Source organism: Pipistrellus hanaki, assembly GCF_964339955.1.
Source record: "Pipistrellus hanaki genome assembly, chromosome: 7".
In the NCBI taxonomy this organism is placed as follows: domain Eukaryota; kingdom Metazoa; phylum Chordata; class Mammalia; order Chiroptera; family Vespertilionidae; genus Pipistrellus; species Pipistrellus hanaki.
The window spans coordinates 67,784,919-67,800,199 of record NC_140509.1 but is presented as its reverse complement, the minus strand read 5'-3'; the positions used below and the strand labels follow the sequence as shown (position 1 = coordinate 67,800,199).

The 15,281-nt window shown below is 44.1% G+C and overlaps 1 protein-coding gene across 2 annotated transcripts in view; it reads left to right on the top strand.

The window, feature by feature from the left end:
• The first annotated feature begins 8,972 nt into the window (after window positions 1-8,972).
• Window positions 8,973-15,281, top strand: part of MYB (MYB proto-oncogene, transcription factor) — a 34,712-nt gene continuing 28,403 nt past the window's right edge. The window contains exons 1-2 of one of the 2 annotated variants that reach the window (XM_084889917.1): window positions 8,973-9,260; window positions 13,564-13,681. In XM_084889917.1, the coding sequence (XP_084746043.1) occupies window positions 9,238-9,260; window positions 13,564-13,681 (141 nt within the window). In that variant the 5' untranslated portion in view covers window positions 8,973-9,237. The remainder of the gene's footprint in view (window positions 9,261-13,563; window positions 13,682-15,281) is intronic. The other variant, XM_084889918.1, reaches the window with a different exon arrangement.

Below are 15,281 nucleotides of genomic sequence, written 5' to 3'. Positions count from 1 at the left end.
AGGGTCAGAATGAGCAGGGTACCTGGGCACAGACCCTCATGGCATATGTAGTGACATGTAAGCAATGGACTCTTACTAGCTTGTAAATATGACATGAAGAGTCTTAGATATAACGCTAAGAATTTTGATCTTTAACCTGTAGGTCGGTTGTTTTTTAGGGTGAAGGGGACATTGGTTGAGGTGGTAAGGGAGACATATATAGTGTGGTGACCTAGATATACTGGTCAAGAGCCACTACTATAAGCAGGATTTTAAGCAAAGGAGTATTATGACCAGGTTTACGTTTATAAGTTTTTCTGTCTGGCAGCTATAGCAAGAATGGTTTTAAAGGAGACTAGCCCAGCATCAAGGAGTAGGTAAATGTCTAAACTGAAGTGGTGGTAGATGGGATAAGCAAAGAGTGAAACTATGGAATAAATTTTAAATAAGTGAACTTAACAGGAATTTGTGCTTAGTTGAACGTTGGAGCAAGAGAGAGTTTAGAATGGTTCCCTGGGTTCTGGCCTGACTAAAAGGTGGTGATGCCATTCACTGAGAGAGAACACAAGCAAATCAGCCTATCCCAATTTCAAAACTTTGCTTGGCATGTTCTTTTGAATGAGTCATTCTACGCAAAACCTGTTGACAGTCTTCAAAAGGAACCAATAAAGCTATAACATGGCACAAGATTATATATCACTCCACAGGAGCTGGATTAGGTATTGCATTAATAAAATCTGTTCCCACATCACATTTACAAAGAAACCTATTTACTATGAAATGCTTTGGGAGTTTTAATCAACATTATCATCATGAAAATTCTGTTATTCACATTCTGAAAGATACCTTTAAGTATATTGCAGTGAGATTGATTTTTTCTAAGAAGGAAGGAAGGAAGGAAGGAAGGAAGGAAGGAAGGAAGGAAGGAAGGAAGGAAGGAAGGAAGGGGAAAAGAAAGAGAAAAGACACAATAGTGATTGGAAAAGATGTCAGTTTTACCAAATGCATTTCACAAAGACTAAGAAAGCTTTTCCTACTTGCTGGAATTAAGCATTCATTGATTTTATGACTGGTTTAAAAATGGATGGCTCCTTGATGTAAAAAAACCGGAATTCAATATTCTGTAAATAGAGATAAATATGTAATGATAGAGTGGAAAGAGAAGAAATGATACAGACAAACACTGTATAAGAAAAAGCATTTTTTTCTTTATTGATTAAGATATTACATATGTGTCCTTATCCCCTCCATTGCCCCCCACACCCCTGGTTGTGCCCTCCCCCCCCCCCCCAGTGTTTGTGTCCATTGGTTATGCTTATATGCATGCATACAAAACAGACTCAAGTTGCCAAAAGGACAGCAATCTATGCAAATATTAGAAAGAAGGCACTGCTAGTAAGATTAAGCAATGCTTTTGATATAAGGTTATCATCTTTTACTTGAGGACTGAATTGAATCTATGTGAGGTATTCACAATTTGAGTAGAATTACAGGGGGAAAATGTATGAATGAAAAGTTGGAGGCTACCATAGAGTAGTGGAAAGAATTCAGGATTTGGAATGAAAAAAACAAAAAACAAAACTGGTTTTCAACAGCCCAGCTCTTCAACTGATGTGCGTGTAACCTTGGCTAAATCACTTCACCTCTCTCAACCTTAGTTACCTCCACCTGAAAATGGGGAAAATAATATGGAGGGGGACTAAGAAAGATGAGCACTACTATAAGGATTAAATGAGGTAATGTATGACAAAACCTCGTTGTATCTCTAAAATCCAAATATAAGACATGGGGGTGGGGGCAAGCTGGGGGGGGGTGTCAGTAGGGGAAAGGGGGGATATATATAATACTTTCAACAGTAAAGAATTAGAAAAAAATATATAAGGCTTTATTGAGTATATTTTAAAAGCTCACACATATAACAGCTCCAAATAATTCTTCATGAATTGTCATCAGCAATACCAACATTTCTGTGTATACTTGTGCTTAAAATCCTGATCCAGGAACTTAGTATGCAGGAAGGTAGAAGATACTGTCTCTCCCTTCCAGTTTGTAACCAATAATCAAGATGAGATAAGGCACGTTATAAAATATAAAGTGAGATAAATAGGTAGGTACATAAGTTAATAGCAAAGGAAAGTATTAAAGATCATATGCTCAGTAAAGGGCAGGAAAGTAGGCATTATCACAGCTGACATGTGCGAGCAATGATTGTGGATTAGGGAAGTCTAACATAACTTCATGAGAAAGGTTGGGCTTTAGCTGGGCATGAAGGATGGAGTGGGGGGCACTTATGTAAGCAGAGAGGAGGAAGGAAGGCATGGTGTAAGCAAAGGCCCTGGCAGGAGGCATGGTGTAAGCAAAGGCCCTGAGATTGCCAATGGTTTTTTAGGGGGAGGAAACAGACTGAACAGAGGGTGGTAGGAGATAAGGTTGGAAGGTGGTAGGTTGTGTTGTGAAGTAGAGTGACGTGCACTGGAGCTAGTGCACTTAGTCAAGCTACACAGGCTGTCTATAGCCTGGGCCCATTCTGATTAGTGAGTACATGAGCCACCAATTATTAAACACCATTACCCCTGGGGGCAAGGTTGTGTGGGCACAGAAGCCAGAGCAAGCTCAAGACAGGGAATGCCAAGTTAAGGAGTTCAGATCTTATCTTTTCAACATTAAGAGGCCAATTATGAGTTTTTAAACATATGACTAAACCGCCAAAGTGGTTATAGTGAGATTGATTCAGCAGTGAGGTGAGAATGGGTGGAGGAGAAAGAGATCATAGCATGGAAAATAAGTTAGAAGCTGTGAAGGTAGTTCAAGCTGAAGGAATGATAATCTAGAAGAGAGTGGTGACAACGGAAATGGAAAAGAGGCCTCTAATGTGCAGGAATCATCTAGCAAAGGGCCGGGGTCTGTTTTTCCAAAAGCCCGTGCCTAGCGCAGTGTCTAGCAATGAGTAAATACTGTGTGTTTATCGATAAAAGAAATTACGAAAGCATTGTCAGGCTTGGATACCTTATTGTTCTATTGCTTATATAAGCTCTTAAGTGTTATTGTCGTTGTTATTTCTGTTTGAATTTCTATTAATAAAGAATTGTTATTTTGTTCACTAATTTGGAAAACTGCCCTTTTACATTTATAATGTACTAGAGGCCCGCTGCATGAAATTCATGCATGGTAGGATCCCTGGGCCTGGCTGGCAATCAGGGCTGATCAGGGCCTTCCTTCCCTGGCTGCTGGCTGTTGGTCTGGGCTATCCTTCGTTCCGTGTTTCCCCCTGGTGGTCAGCACATGTCATAGCAAGGGATCGGTCTCCCAGTCAAACTCCCACAGGGACAATTTGCATATTAAGCAGATGATAGATAGATAGATAGATAGATAGATAGATAGATAGATAGATGAGGGGAAGTGGAGAAAAGGAGAAGGAGTTGGATAAAATAATTGTGAGAAGAGATAGGAGAAAAATAAATTCTGTAAACTAGTTTGAAGACTTTCCCCCAAAGTTTTGAGAAGATAGGACTGTCACTTGAGGAAAAGTTAGCTATTCCAAAAAGCACATTTTCTAAAGCAGAAAGTGGTAAGGCCTTAATCCTTTCAACAGTGTTTTTGCAAACTGGTTCACTATCAATAATCAGGGCACAAAACAATATAGGGTTCCTGACCAGGAGTTATTTAGGGTAGAATATAACATAATAGATCAGATTACATAGTTGGTACTATGAGGTGAGTAGTCTTTGGAGAACCTTTTTTTTTTTTTTTTTTTTTTTTTAGCTCTGCATGAATATGTGTGTGTTTCTGTGTGTTGAGATGAGATGAAAAATAGGTTTCTTATTGTGAGTCACAGCAAAAAATATTTGAAAACCACTGCCCCAAATACTTTCCCTCAAAGTAAATAAAAACCTGTCAAAATCAGTTGACAAACTACATGAGTCTATCTAAAGAAGAAAAGACATATACACACACACATACACTAGTGGCCAGATTATTATGATTTCTGAATGCATAATAATCTGGCTACACACACACCACACACACACACACACACACACACACACACACACTAGAGGCCCGGTGCATGAATTTGTGCATGGGTGGGGTCCAGCCAGGCTGGCCAAGGTGAGGAGAATGGGTGGTTGACTGGTTGGCTGACCTGGTCGAACTCCTGATTGAGGGGACAATTTGCATATTAGCCTTTTATTATATAGGATATACACTGAGTGGCCAGATTATTATGCGTTCAGAGATCATAATAATCTGGCCACCCAGTGTATAATTTTCTTTGCTTAATAACAGATCTCTCCACCTAACCCCTACAGTCAGTCTCACCTTTGAACCTCTTAAGTATTCTCCAAAGACTTTTCCTTGATCATCTTTCTATACAAATGTATATTAGCAAATCCATGAGTTTGTGCAATTGTTGCCTTCATGCAGATAACTCTTAAACATAGCATTTACTCAGTGTTGCCCTGGTCAAGGTTTAACCACCAGTATTCTGGGGAAAGGCCCTATTTATAGCACTTGCTGCTATTTGTGGTATAAATACTACAGCCTTAGCCCATTGCATGCTACCCACATGTCTTCACTAAACACAGAATTAGAAAGATATACAGATTAGCATACATTACACAGTATTTCTACCATGCAGATATGTTAGAGATAAATAATCTCAGGAGTATATGTAACAGTAGAGTGTAGCAAAATAATTAAGAAATTATTAGTTTTAAATATTGATTACCTTTAAATATATATTTAATTGTGGATTTAAATAATTTCATTTTTAATAATGAATGTGTCTAACAACTGGCTCACAACTGGTTTACTCTAGTAAACCACTTGTCTAGTTCAACTTCTCCAGCAGAGTCGGATCCCGCACTCTCTACCACCTGCCGAACAACTCTACCCGGGTCTCTTCCATATGAAACCACAAACGTAACATACTGAAATCTAAACTCACTTTCCTCTCTGAATCTCCTTAGCGCACACTTCTCTCCCCTTCTTGACTTCCCTATTTCTATTAATGGTGCCTCCAAGAGCCATCCTATCAGTTACTAGTTTTGAAGGTTCTGCCTATATAGTGTTCTGATCTGCCCCCTCCTTTTTCATTCCAATTAGGGTTGCTGTCTTAGTCAAGAACAATTAACTGACCTCATCCCCTTCATGTCCTTCTCATTCTGATTTATGTGATAATACTATTAGATTCGTTTTTCAAATGTAGGTCTTCCATTACACACACACACATACACATGCACACTTCTCTCTATAATCTGGCCTTTAAAGCGCTCCTTGCTCCAAGCAATCTAGACAGCTCCTTGTTGCAGTGCTTGGAATATGCCTTGTGGTTTCTGGCTGTATGCTTTTGCTCACACTTTCCCTTACACAGGAGTGTTCTTCCCTCATCATGAAAAAACTCATACCTTATACCCAAGACTCCATTTCAATGGCAATGGAAATATGCAGGTGGGTTGTCATAGGAGTATATAAGTTTATGAGAATCAGGAGGTTGGGAACACACAGGAAAGGCAAAATCCAGGAATTAGTAATTTAGTCACTATCTCATACGGAGACTCTAGGAAACATTGTACTTCCCCCGTGGTTATTACTAAAATTTTACAGCTAGCTAACATGAGGTTTATCTCAAACCTATAGATTGCAATTATACATGATCCAGCTGTCTGTCATCCATTAACCGAAATCATCAAGAATTTTATGTATTTTCACCATTTGGTGTTTACTGTAATTATCTCCCTCTTAATGTTCTGACCCAAATTGCGTTGAGGTGGTGGGGAAAGGTGAGCAGTTAGAGACATAGAGTCCCTAAAGCCTTGACTGTCACCATCATTGAAAAAATTCATTCATCTTTGAGACACTGATCACAGGTATTAAAGAGCTACCACATGCTCAGGATTTCTCAGTAATAGAAGCAAAAACGTTGGACTATTGTACCTTTTACACATCTTTCTTCCCCACTGTTCAGAGTAAAATAAAATGCTTTACATGCTTGCTTTTCTGAGGAGAATCATGATGACAATCAGTAAGTGATTCCTTTTCTTCCGGATTTCAGGGATGGGCTGACGTTTCCTAGAAAAGGAAGAAGGAATAGACTGACACAGCCCTGTGGTCACTTGGTATCCACTTTCCCGTGGGCTTGAGCTAATTTGGGTTAGTGAGACTCCGAAATCTTAGCACAGGAGAGGAGGCAGAGAATGAAGTAGGGGAAGGTGGTGAAAAAAGGGAAAAATGTATTGAGCCAGATTGACAGTCAGTGGTCTGGACACCTCTTCCACCACAATCCCTTGGGTACTTGTGTAAAAGGCAGATTCCTGGGCCCTGCATCAGACCTACTGAATCATTGTCTCCAGGGGGCCTACCTGGGACTGTGCATTTTTCATGGTCACACCCAGTGATTCTGATACACACTGGAGACTAAGGATCACTGGTTTCATGTAGGCCTGCAGCCTGGACACAGCTTTTGAGCTCAAAATGATTTTTACATTTCTAAAGTGTTGGTAAAAGAGATGGGGGTGGGGAGAAGAAGAAGAGAGAGGAGAGGAGAGGAGAGGAGAGGAGAGGAGAGGAGAGGAGAGGAGAGAAGAGGAAAGGAGAGGAGAGGAGAGGAGAGGAGAGGAGAGGAGAGGAGAGGAGAGGAGAGGAGAGGAGAGGAGAGGAATACAGAACACAGTCATCTGGCCATTTCTAGAAAAGTTTGCTGACTCCTGCCTAGTGCTTTGCAATTAAAATCCTGTGTCTGAAGTTAGCACTATCCTAGCCCTGCCACAGCTAAAATAACTGATTCAGCAGATTTTTTTTTTTTAAATTGAGAGTAATGAAAAATATATAAAGTCATTTAAAATGTGTTTGTAATTAAAGTGGAAAAAGGAAATGTATATAGTTACAGTGAACATTCTGCAATGTTTTTGAAAATATGTTTTATTCGCACAAGGATTTATGGTAGAATATTATATCCTATCCTCCCATACACTTATCAGGTGGCAATATATCCCAAATTAGCCTAGTAAGAATCATTGCATGTATACTCTTTATTGGACTAAGCTTGCCCCCCAAATATATTTTTGTCACACACACATATAAGGGAAAATGTGAACTGATAACCCAAAATGTCTGGGGAATGAAAGTAGTATAAATTCTCAAGACAACACATAGGAAAATGATGCACAAAGGAAATAATGGAATTTGGTATCTTTCCCCTTAAAAGGAGTTTAAGAATCATAGAGCTGTTTTAACGCCTAAGAGACCTTGGAAAGAGGCTATGAAGTCACTTTGGGAAATGTTCAGATATTCTCAATGTGGCAGAGGCTCAGCATTTGGGAATCATGCCAGTTAGATTCATAAAATAATCCCAAAGACAGAATGCAATTCCTTTACAGGTGGCTTCTAGATATTTTTAAATGTGTTTACCGGTATTTTTTATGTGGAGAAACTTTGTTCAAGAACCTAGCAATAAACACCGGCTTTGAAAACATATAAACTTCCCATGACTTGTCTTTCAGAATTGTGAACTGAAATATCTCACAATAATTTTGTTTCAGTGTTGTTGTTTTTCTCACAAAGAAAGGAATGTTTTACTCTTACTAGCAACTAACATTTTTGATAAGAATTTAGACTGTATTTCAATTTTTAAGAAACAAAGTTTGAAACACCAGATAAAGTCTTGAAACCTGACATGCTTCGCCATTTAATAAAATTATGACTCATTTCAGTAAGAAAATGCTTTTTTAGTAAGAAAAAAAATGCTTTCTGAGCTAAGTTTGAACTGCCGGGGGCACATGGGACACCCACAAACCCAGTCAGCAGAAGTCTCAAACTCCTATAAGATTAAAGGAAAAATAAATTAGTGTATACAGAGAATGAAGAGAAAAAAAAAATCCCCCATGGTACAAGTCTATAAACGGAAGTAAAACTAAAACTCCCCTAAAATCCCCCAATCATGAATCCTTATAAATGCAGCACTCATCTCCTCCCTTTACTTCTCTTCGGGAGCCCCTAGTGAAATGCACACGAACAGTTGGGACGATTTTTATCTTGCAAAACACTAAGCGAGGATACCAACCTCCGTATTACAAACTGTTTAACTTTTAAAACTGCGCGTGCGAAAAGGGGGTTTCTCGAGTTGCGCTGGGGGCGCGCCGCTTGGAGCCCCTGGAACTCTGCAGGTGTTTGCACCGATCCAGCGGGAACCCGGAGCGGGTGCGGGCGGAGGCGTGCCGGGGCGCCGCCGGGGCCGGGCCGCGTGGGTGGGGCCGGGCGTGCCCCGGGCGAGAGTGAAGGGCCTGTGACTGCGCGGAGGTGGCGCGTGGGCTCCAGGATCTAGGAGGGGACCGAGAGCTCCGCGGGAGGGTCCCGTATATGAACCGTGATCGCCCCGGCTCCACTCCAAATGTGTGTCCTTTTGCACCAACCAGTTACATTAGAATTAAAAAAAAAAAAAAAATCTAGCCTAACTTCCTATGAATATATGTATATGCTCCCTTTCCTCCTATCCGCCCCCACCCCCTCTCCAAACCCCCATACCCATTTCCAGAAATCTGAGTTTTAAACCCGGCCCAGAACCCAGTCCTTAATGCGGCAGTCGCGCCCCCCTCCCCACCCCGCTGCGCGCCCATCGCCGCCCCCGCAACAGTGAGTCAGAGCCCGGCGGCGCGGGTGCCGGTGCCCCGGAGCGTGCCGCGTGGGGAGGCCGCCGAGAGCAGGAGAGAGGCGGCTTCAGCGCGACGTGGCGCGGGCCCTGGCGGCCGGGGCCGAGGAGCGGGGTTTGCGCAGGAAAAGGCGCCGCCGCCGCCGCCGCCTCCCCGGCCACCCCCTCCCTGGCCCTGGGCTCCCCGCCCGCGCGCCGCCCGGGCCTCGGGGCGCGCCAGGCGCAGCGCGGGGCGCGGGAGCCCGGGAGGCGCGGCGGCCCCGCCGGCTCCGCTGCCCCGCGGGCGGCAGCCAAGGCGACCGCGGAGGCGGCGGGCAGGGCGCGTGCGCACTGCAGGGGCGCCAGATTTGGCGGGAGGGGGAGTGTCCAAGGCTCTTTGTTTGATGGCATCTCTGTTTACAGAGTTTACACTTTAATATCAACCTGTTTCCTCCTCCTCCTTCTCCTCCTCCTCCTCCGCGACCTCCTCCTCCTCCACCTCTTTCTCCCGAGAAACTTCGCCCCGGAACGCCGCTGCGCAGCCGGGGAGGGACGCAGGCAGGCGGCGGGCAGCGGGAGGCTGCAGCCCCTTGCGGTCCCCGCGGCTCCCGGCGGAGCCCCGCGCCCGCCGCGCCATGGCCCGGAGACCCCGGCACAGGTAACGGGGAGCCCGGGAGGGGCGGCCGCGGGTCGGGGCGCGCGCGGGGCGCGAGGCTCCCGGAGAGCAGGTGGGAATTGGATCCCGGATCTGGCGCGGGGCTGTCAGATCCTGCGAGTCCCCAGGACCTCTGCCTCCGCGGCAGAAGCCGCTGGAAAGACGGATGAATGGAAGAGCCGGTGCAGGAGGAAATGTGTCAGGACGCCGGGAAGCACTCCCCGCGGCTCGTTTTGCAAGTTGCGCTTCTCTGTCGGGGAGAGAGAGCAGCACGATCCTGCGCGGGAGTGAGCGGTGCCCACCGGCCCCGGGGAGCCCACCGGGGTCCCCGACTCGATGCCGCGGCTGTCGGCGAGGGAGTCGCGGCATCATTGCTGGGTGCATTACGATTTGTTTGAACTTGAGAATGCCGAGCATATGGCAGATAGAGGGGAAATGCCGGATTGTGCAGTAGCTGCAGGTAGTTCATTTAAATTTCATTCATTCTTTATGGAGTCCAAGAAGAGCGTCAGGTGACAGGCGGCTGGGGGGGGGGGAAATCTATATATTTTTTTCGGGGAGGGAATGAGTCTCTCTACATTTGCAAAATGGGTTTAAGCCCTGGCTTGGAAGGTTCTGATCATTCTTCTCTGGGGGAAGTGATGATTTCTAATGCAAACATTTCACACGCGCCGCCGGCCGGCGCTGCACATGTCACCGCGCTTGGTTGGGGCGGACGGTTGAAGCCCCCTTGCATGTTGGCCGGATGAAGGGGACGAGGGGACGAGGGGACGGAGCGGGAGGGACACACGGGTCCCAACTGTCAGTTGCTGGCGCTCTGGCTCCCACCCGATCCCCGGACTTCCCAGACCCGACGCGCGGGAGCCGGCTCAGAGCGGCCGGGTGCGGGGCCAGCTCGGCGGCCCTCGGCGTTGCCACTCAACGGCCAGGGACGGAGTCGGGCAGCACCCAGGGCGCTGCCGCGCAACCGGGACGCGATCCCCGGGGGCTCTCGCCCTGGGCTCCAGGTTCCCGGCGAGAGGCGCGCACACGTGGATGCGGCCGCGGTGGCCGGCTCCTCCCTGCACCGTGCTCCCTCCGCCGTGGGTCGCCGGGGCGGAGGAGGGGTGACCGCACGGACCCCAGCGAAGAGATCTGGGGGGAAAAGTTCCAGAAGGCAAAGCAAACCCAACCCCTTTTCCTCCTCCGGGTTGTTTGGTTTTCTTGTACTTATTTGTCTTTGAACCTGCTATTGCCGGTCCCCCGCGCAGCACTGGGACGTTGCAGAGAGCGTGGGTGTGGGCCGTGCGGCTGCACCCTCGGACCCAGGACCCAGTCTGGCCGGATGGGGAGCAGCGCCGAAGCGGGGGGTGGGCGCCAGAGGAAAAGGGAGGCGACCTGGGGGTGGTGTGGGGGCTGACTCCCTGCGCCTGAGCGGGGCGAGGGTGCTGCTCCTTAACTGGTTTCACCTTCGCTTTTGGGACTGAGCAGTGGAGAGTCAAGGTCGCCTATTTTTTATTTTACTTTTTACTCCTGAGAGCAGAAACTGGGAGGAAGTGGAGGGGAGCTGGGAAGGGGTGCTGGGGGAGGCCGGGTGGACGCTCCGCGCGGGGAGCTCTAGCTGCACCCGGCGGGGCGGGGCGGGGCGTCCGGTTCCCTGGTAGCGGCGGGGGAGGCGGCCCGGCGGGGCGGGAGCCTTGAACCTGCCTCGGGGCGGAGGAAGAGAAACCCGGCTGCGGCCCGGAGGAGCCGTTTCTTGCAAAGGCCGGCGTCAAACAGGGCAGGGATTCTTAACCAGGTCAGCGAAATGAGTCTGAACCCCATTTCTAGAATCACAGTAGCGGCCACAAGACACATCCTCCCGCTCCCCTCCCTCTTCCCAACCCCCAACCCCCCCCAAGCACCTCTTTTCTTTTCTCGTTTCTTTGCACGGTTTGTTTCCTTGACAGAAGGTCATATTCATAGTTGTACTCCTGTAACCGCACCAGGTCTAGCAGGTGGGGGAGTCGAGTGCATCAAGCCTGAAATCAGCCTTTGAACAAGTTCTCTGCCTGTTGGGTCTGAGATCTTGTCAGTACAGATGAAGGGAAGAGTTATTTCAGGGCCCTTGGTAGAAATTAATCATGCTACTTAGGCGACCCGGACAACTCGGAGCAAGGAAATCACATGCAAATCTCAAAGGCGAGCCCCCTTGCTAATCCATTGATGGACCAGGAGCGTGTGAGCAGCCCTGGGCTCGCCCTGCTCCCCTCACGGGCTCCTTCTTCCTTCAGGACCTGCGGAAGTCACACGCCACGTTTTCCCCAAAAAAACGTTGCTTTAGCACATCTCTGCTTCTGTGCTTAATGTTTAAGAGGCACGGAAGTCATGGAACCATTATTTATTCTCACTGGAAAGTACCTTAGAAATAGAATCCAAGCCCTTTAAGGTAGACGCAAGGAACTGAGGTCCTGAGAGAGAGGAAGTGATTTGTCCAAGTCCTGCAGCTAGGCTGGAGGCAGAACTAGGACTGGCACCTTTGCCTCCTGAATCCTGTGATGCCTGTTCTCTATCCACTGATGTTGGCTGCCCCCTATGGGTGGCTGAGTATGTTGCTTGTTTCTGGGAGTTGAGCTGTTTCCAGAGAGAGAAGTTCTGAAAATGTAATCTCCAGATCTCGCCAAACCTAAAAAAGTTAAATTGAGTTGAATCGATGGGTCACTTTCAGATTACTCTGATTTTCTTGGTATCCCGGATATTTCACAAGGGTGACACTTCATTTGGGGATTTCCAAGAAGTTCCCTGTGAATCTTTCAAAAGATGCTGACCTACAGCTCTGGGCTTCTAATCATGGTTTCATTTATGATGCTTGTATTTTTTTTTTTTTTTATTAAGGGAAACTATTGTAATTGTTGATCAGAAGTTAAGAGCCTCTTGTTGACACTGCAGAACTTCAGGCTTTACTTGAAGGGATAGGCACTAAATGAAAGAAATGGTTATAGATTACAAGTACAGTTTAATGTCCTCTTTGTGTGGGTGATGCCCATTACTTTTGGATCACACCCTGCTTGTCACCATGCATCCTGGACCTTCAGATTGTTGCCCCAAATAATAGTTTTAAATTTTAAGAACCTAAAATTCAGGGTTTTTGGTAAGCACTTTTGTTTGACTTAAAAAGGGTGGGTAATCTATACTTGTCAAATAGTTTGGGGAGACATACCTAATGTGAATATAAACTTTCTTTTTAAAAAGAATAAGTTACATTATGATATTGCTTTATATCATTATTTTATTAGTCTCAATGTTACAATAGTAAATTTTATTGAATTTTTTTTAGTTGGCACAATTTTTCTTCATATCTTAATTTGATAAGTAAAAATTATAAGTAAAAGTAAACTGTGACAGAAAAATTACTCTCATTATTCAGACTATGATTAATAAACATTAAGTATAGAGTAACTTCAAAAGTCATCAAAATTCATAGTTTGGGTCAACTAGGTAAAAGAAAAGGCTCTTTTAAAACCCATCTGGGGGAATTCCTTAGTTTTGAATTAGGTACATTTTAAGATATTTCAAATACCATTCAGTCAGAGATTTTTGAAAAAAAGAGTAAGATTCTGCCTATCAGGTGGCCTAATTACACAGTTAGTCACTCTGGAAACTGAGTATTGTAAATGTGGCCACAAGTTGGATCAACTGGCCTAGAGTTTTGAAGTGTTTGGTATTAATGTTATTTACAATGTAGATCACTTGAATGTTTTATTCTTCCTCGGTTTTTTTTTAAATCCTTTCCTCTTAGATTCTCTTAGTCTTCTAATCTTGAAGGAATGACTATATATTGTTGGGTATATTACTTCCTGAATGTTTTTCTCTTAATAAAACACCAGTCCCATTGGAACAACATAACTGAGTTATTTATTATATTTGGGAAATATTTTTTAAATATTGTGATGTATGCTGAAGATCTTGAGTGTATACTTACATAAAGGACATGGGCTCTTGTACCTTTTATTGTCCTTCATATTAAGTTTTAAACCTAAACCTTCATTGGTTGGAAGGTTGCCTGCCAAGTGTGTAACTTGTCACTGGTCTAACAGTAACAGCAGGTTTAAACATGCAGGGCAGTAAGGAAGTGCCAGGTCCTTTGCTGTATCTGTGGAGACCAATAACAGCAGAACCAGTTTCCAATACTAGAGCAACAGAATGCAGAAAACAATTTTGTGCAAGTTTTCAAAGTTTTATCATCTTAACCTTTGAAAAGATTGCTGGGTTTTTGTGGGATTTTTGTAATCCAATAATTTAAACCTTTTTGTTCCAGTTTGCATCTGCCCATTTTTTATTTCTGCAGCATATACAGTAGCGATGAGGATGATGAAGACATTGAGATGTGTGACCATGACTATGATGGGCTGCTTCCCAAGTCTGGAAAGCGTCACTTGGGAAAAACTAGGTGGACCAGGGAAGAGGTAACTAATCATGTTATTAAAACCTGGGGAGTAAAACCTAGAATGTATTATTTATTAAAAACAAAATTTCAGCTAAACTATAGGTGCTCAAACTCATTGTCAGGCTCTGTGAAATTGTATCTTAGCTTGCATGTGCAGCATACTCGTATTTACCTCTCACCGCTCCCCATATGTGCACTATACCATCAATATCCAGCCCTTTCGTAGTTCTTTAAATGTCCTCTTAATTTGTTTCATCTATGCTTCATTCTGCCTATTCTGTTCTTATCCTTTTGCTCCACAACTTCTCACTACTTCTTCATTACCTGTGAAGATATCACCTCTACTGCAAAGCCATCCTTCACTTTCCCAGGATACATCCTGCAATCATTGGACACATGTTCTTATTATTGCTGTAACATATATGCCTCTTTCAGGAGGCGACAAGTTTACTGAGGGCAGAGCTATACATCTGTTCATTTTTGTGGTCCTTGAACCCAGAAGTGCTTAACACAAAGTGGACTATTAACAAATGCTCCCTGAACAAATAGATGGATTGCTATTTCCAAAAACAAAACAAACAAGAGTAAAAAAAGACCTCATAGAACTTGTTTTTAATGAATTCACTTAACATTCTTGAAATATTATCTATAGTATTTCACAGATCCTTATACATGGAAATTGTTCAAAAAACAATAGATAAACTACCGTTTGACCTAGTGATCCCACTGCTAGGAATACACCCTAAGAAGCCTGAAGGGATATATGCACCATGTGTTCATAGCAGAAAGAATATATGCACCCCTATGTTCATAGCAGCATTGGTTACAATAGCTAAGATCTGGAAGTAGCTCAAATGCCCATCAGTGGATGAATGGATTAAAAAAAAAAAAAAAACAACTTGTACCTTTACCCAATGGAATACTATGCAGCTATTAAAAAAAAAAAAAAGGATCTTTTACCCTTTGAGACAGTATGGAGGAATCTGGAGACTAATAATAATAATACTTATTATGCTAAGTATAATAAGCCAATCAGAGAAAAACAATTATTACTTGATCTCACTTATATGTGGAATCTAATGAAGAAAATAAATTAATGAATAAAACAGATCCAGAGACATTGAAACATGCAACAGATTGACTTATTTTGGGAGCAATGGGTGGAGAGAGGTTGACCAAATAATTATATGCATATATGCATGGCCCATGGACAAACAATAGTGCAGAGAAGGACTGAGGAAGGACTAGGAGTGGAGGGGAGGGGGTCAACAGAACTGGAGGAGAGAAAAGGAGACCTTTGCAATACTTTCAACAATAAAGATTTTTTTAAAAGCCATCAATAATGGAAGGAGATATATCTGCTTACCTTTTTCTGATAGCTTATCGAAAGCTTGATCTTTGTAGGAATGAAAAAAATATTTAAGGAGAAAATTATTAATGTAAAGGAAAAGTTGCTTTTTCTTTGAAGTTTCAAAAGTTTTACAATTGATTTTTTTAAGATTTTATGTTAGAATTAATAGTATTGGCTTTTCTGCAGTTTCATTCCACCCTGCTTCACATAAACCAGAACTCTTCTTGTTAGGCAGGCAGGATTTCCAGTAAGGTCCATAGGAAATACA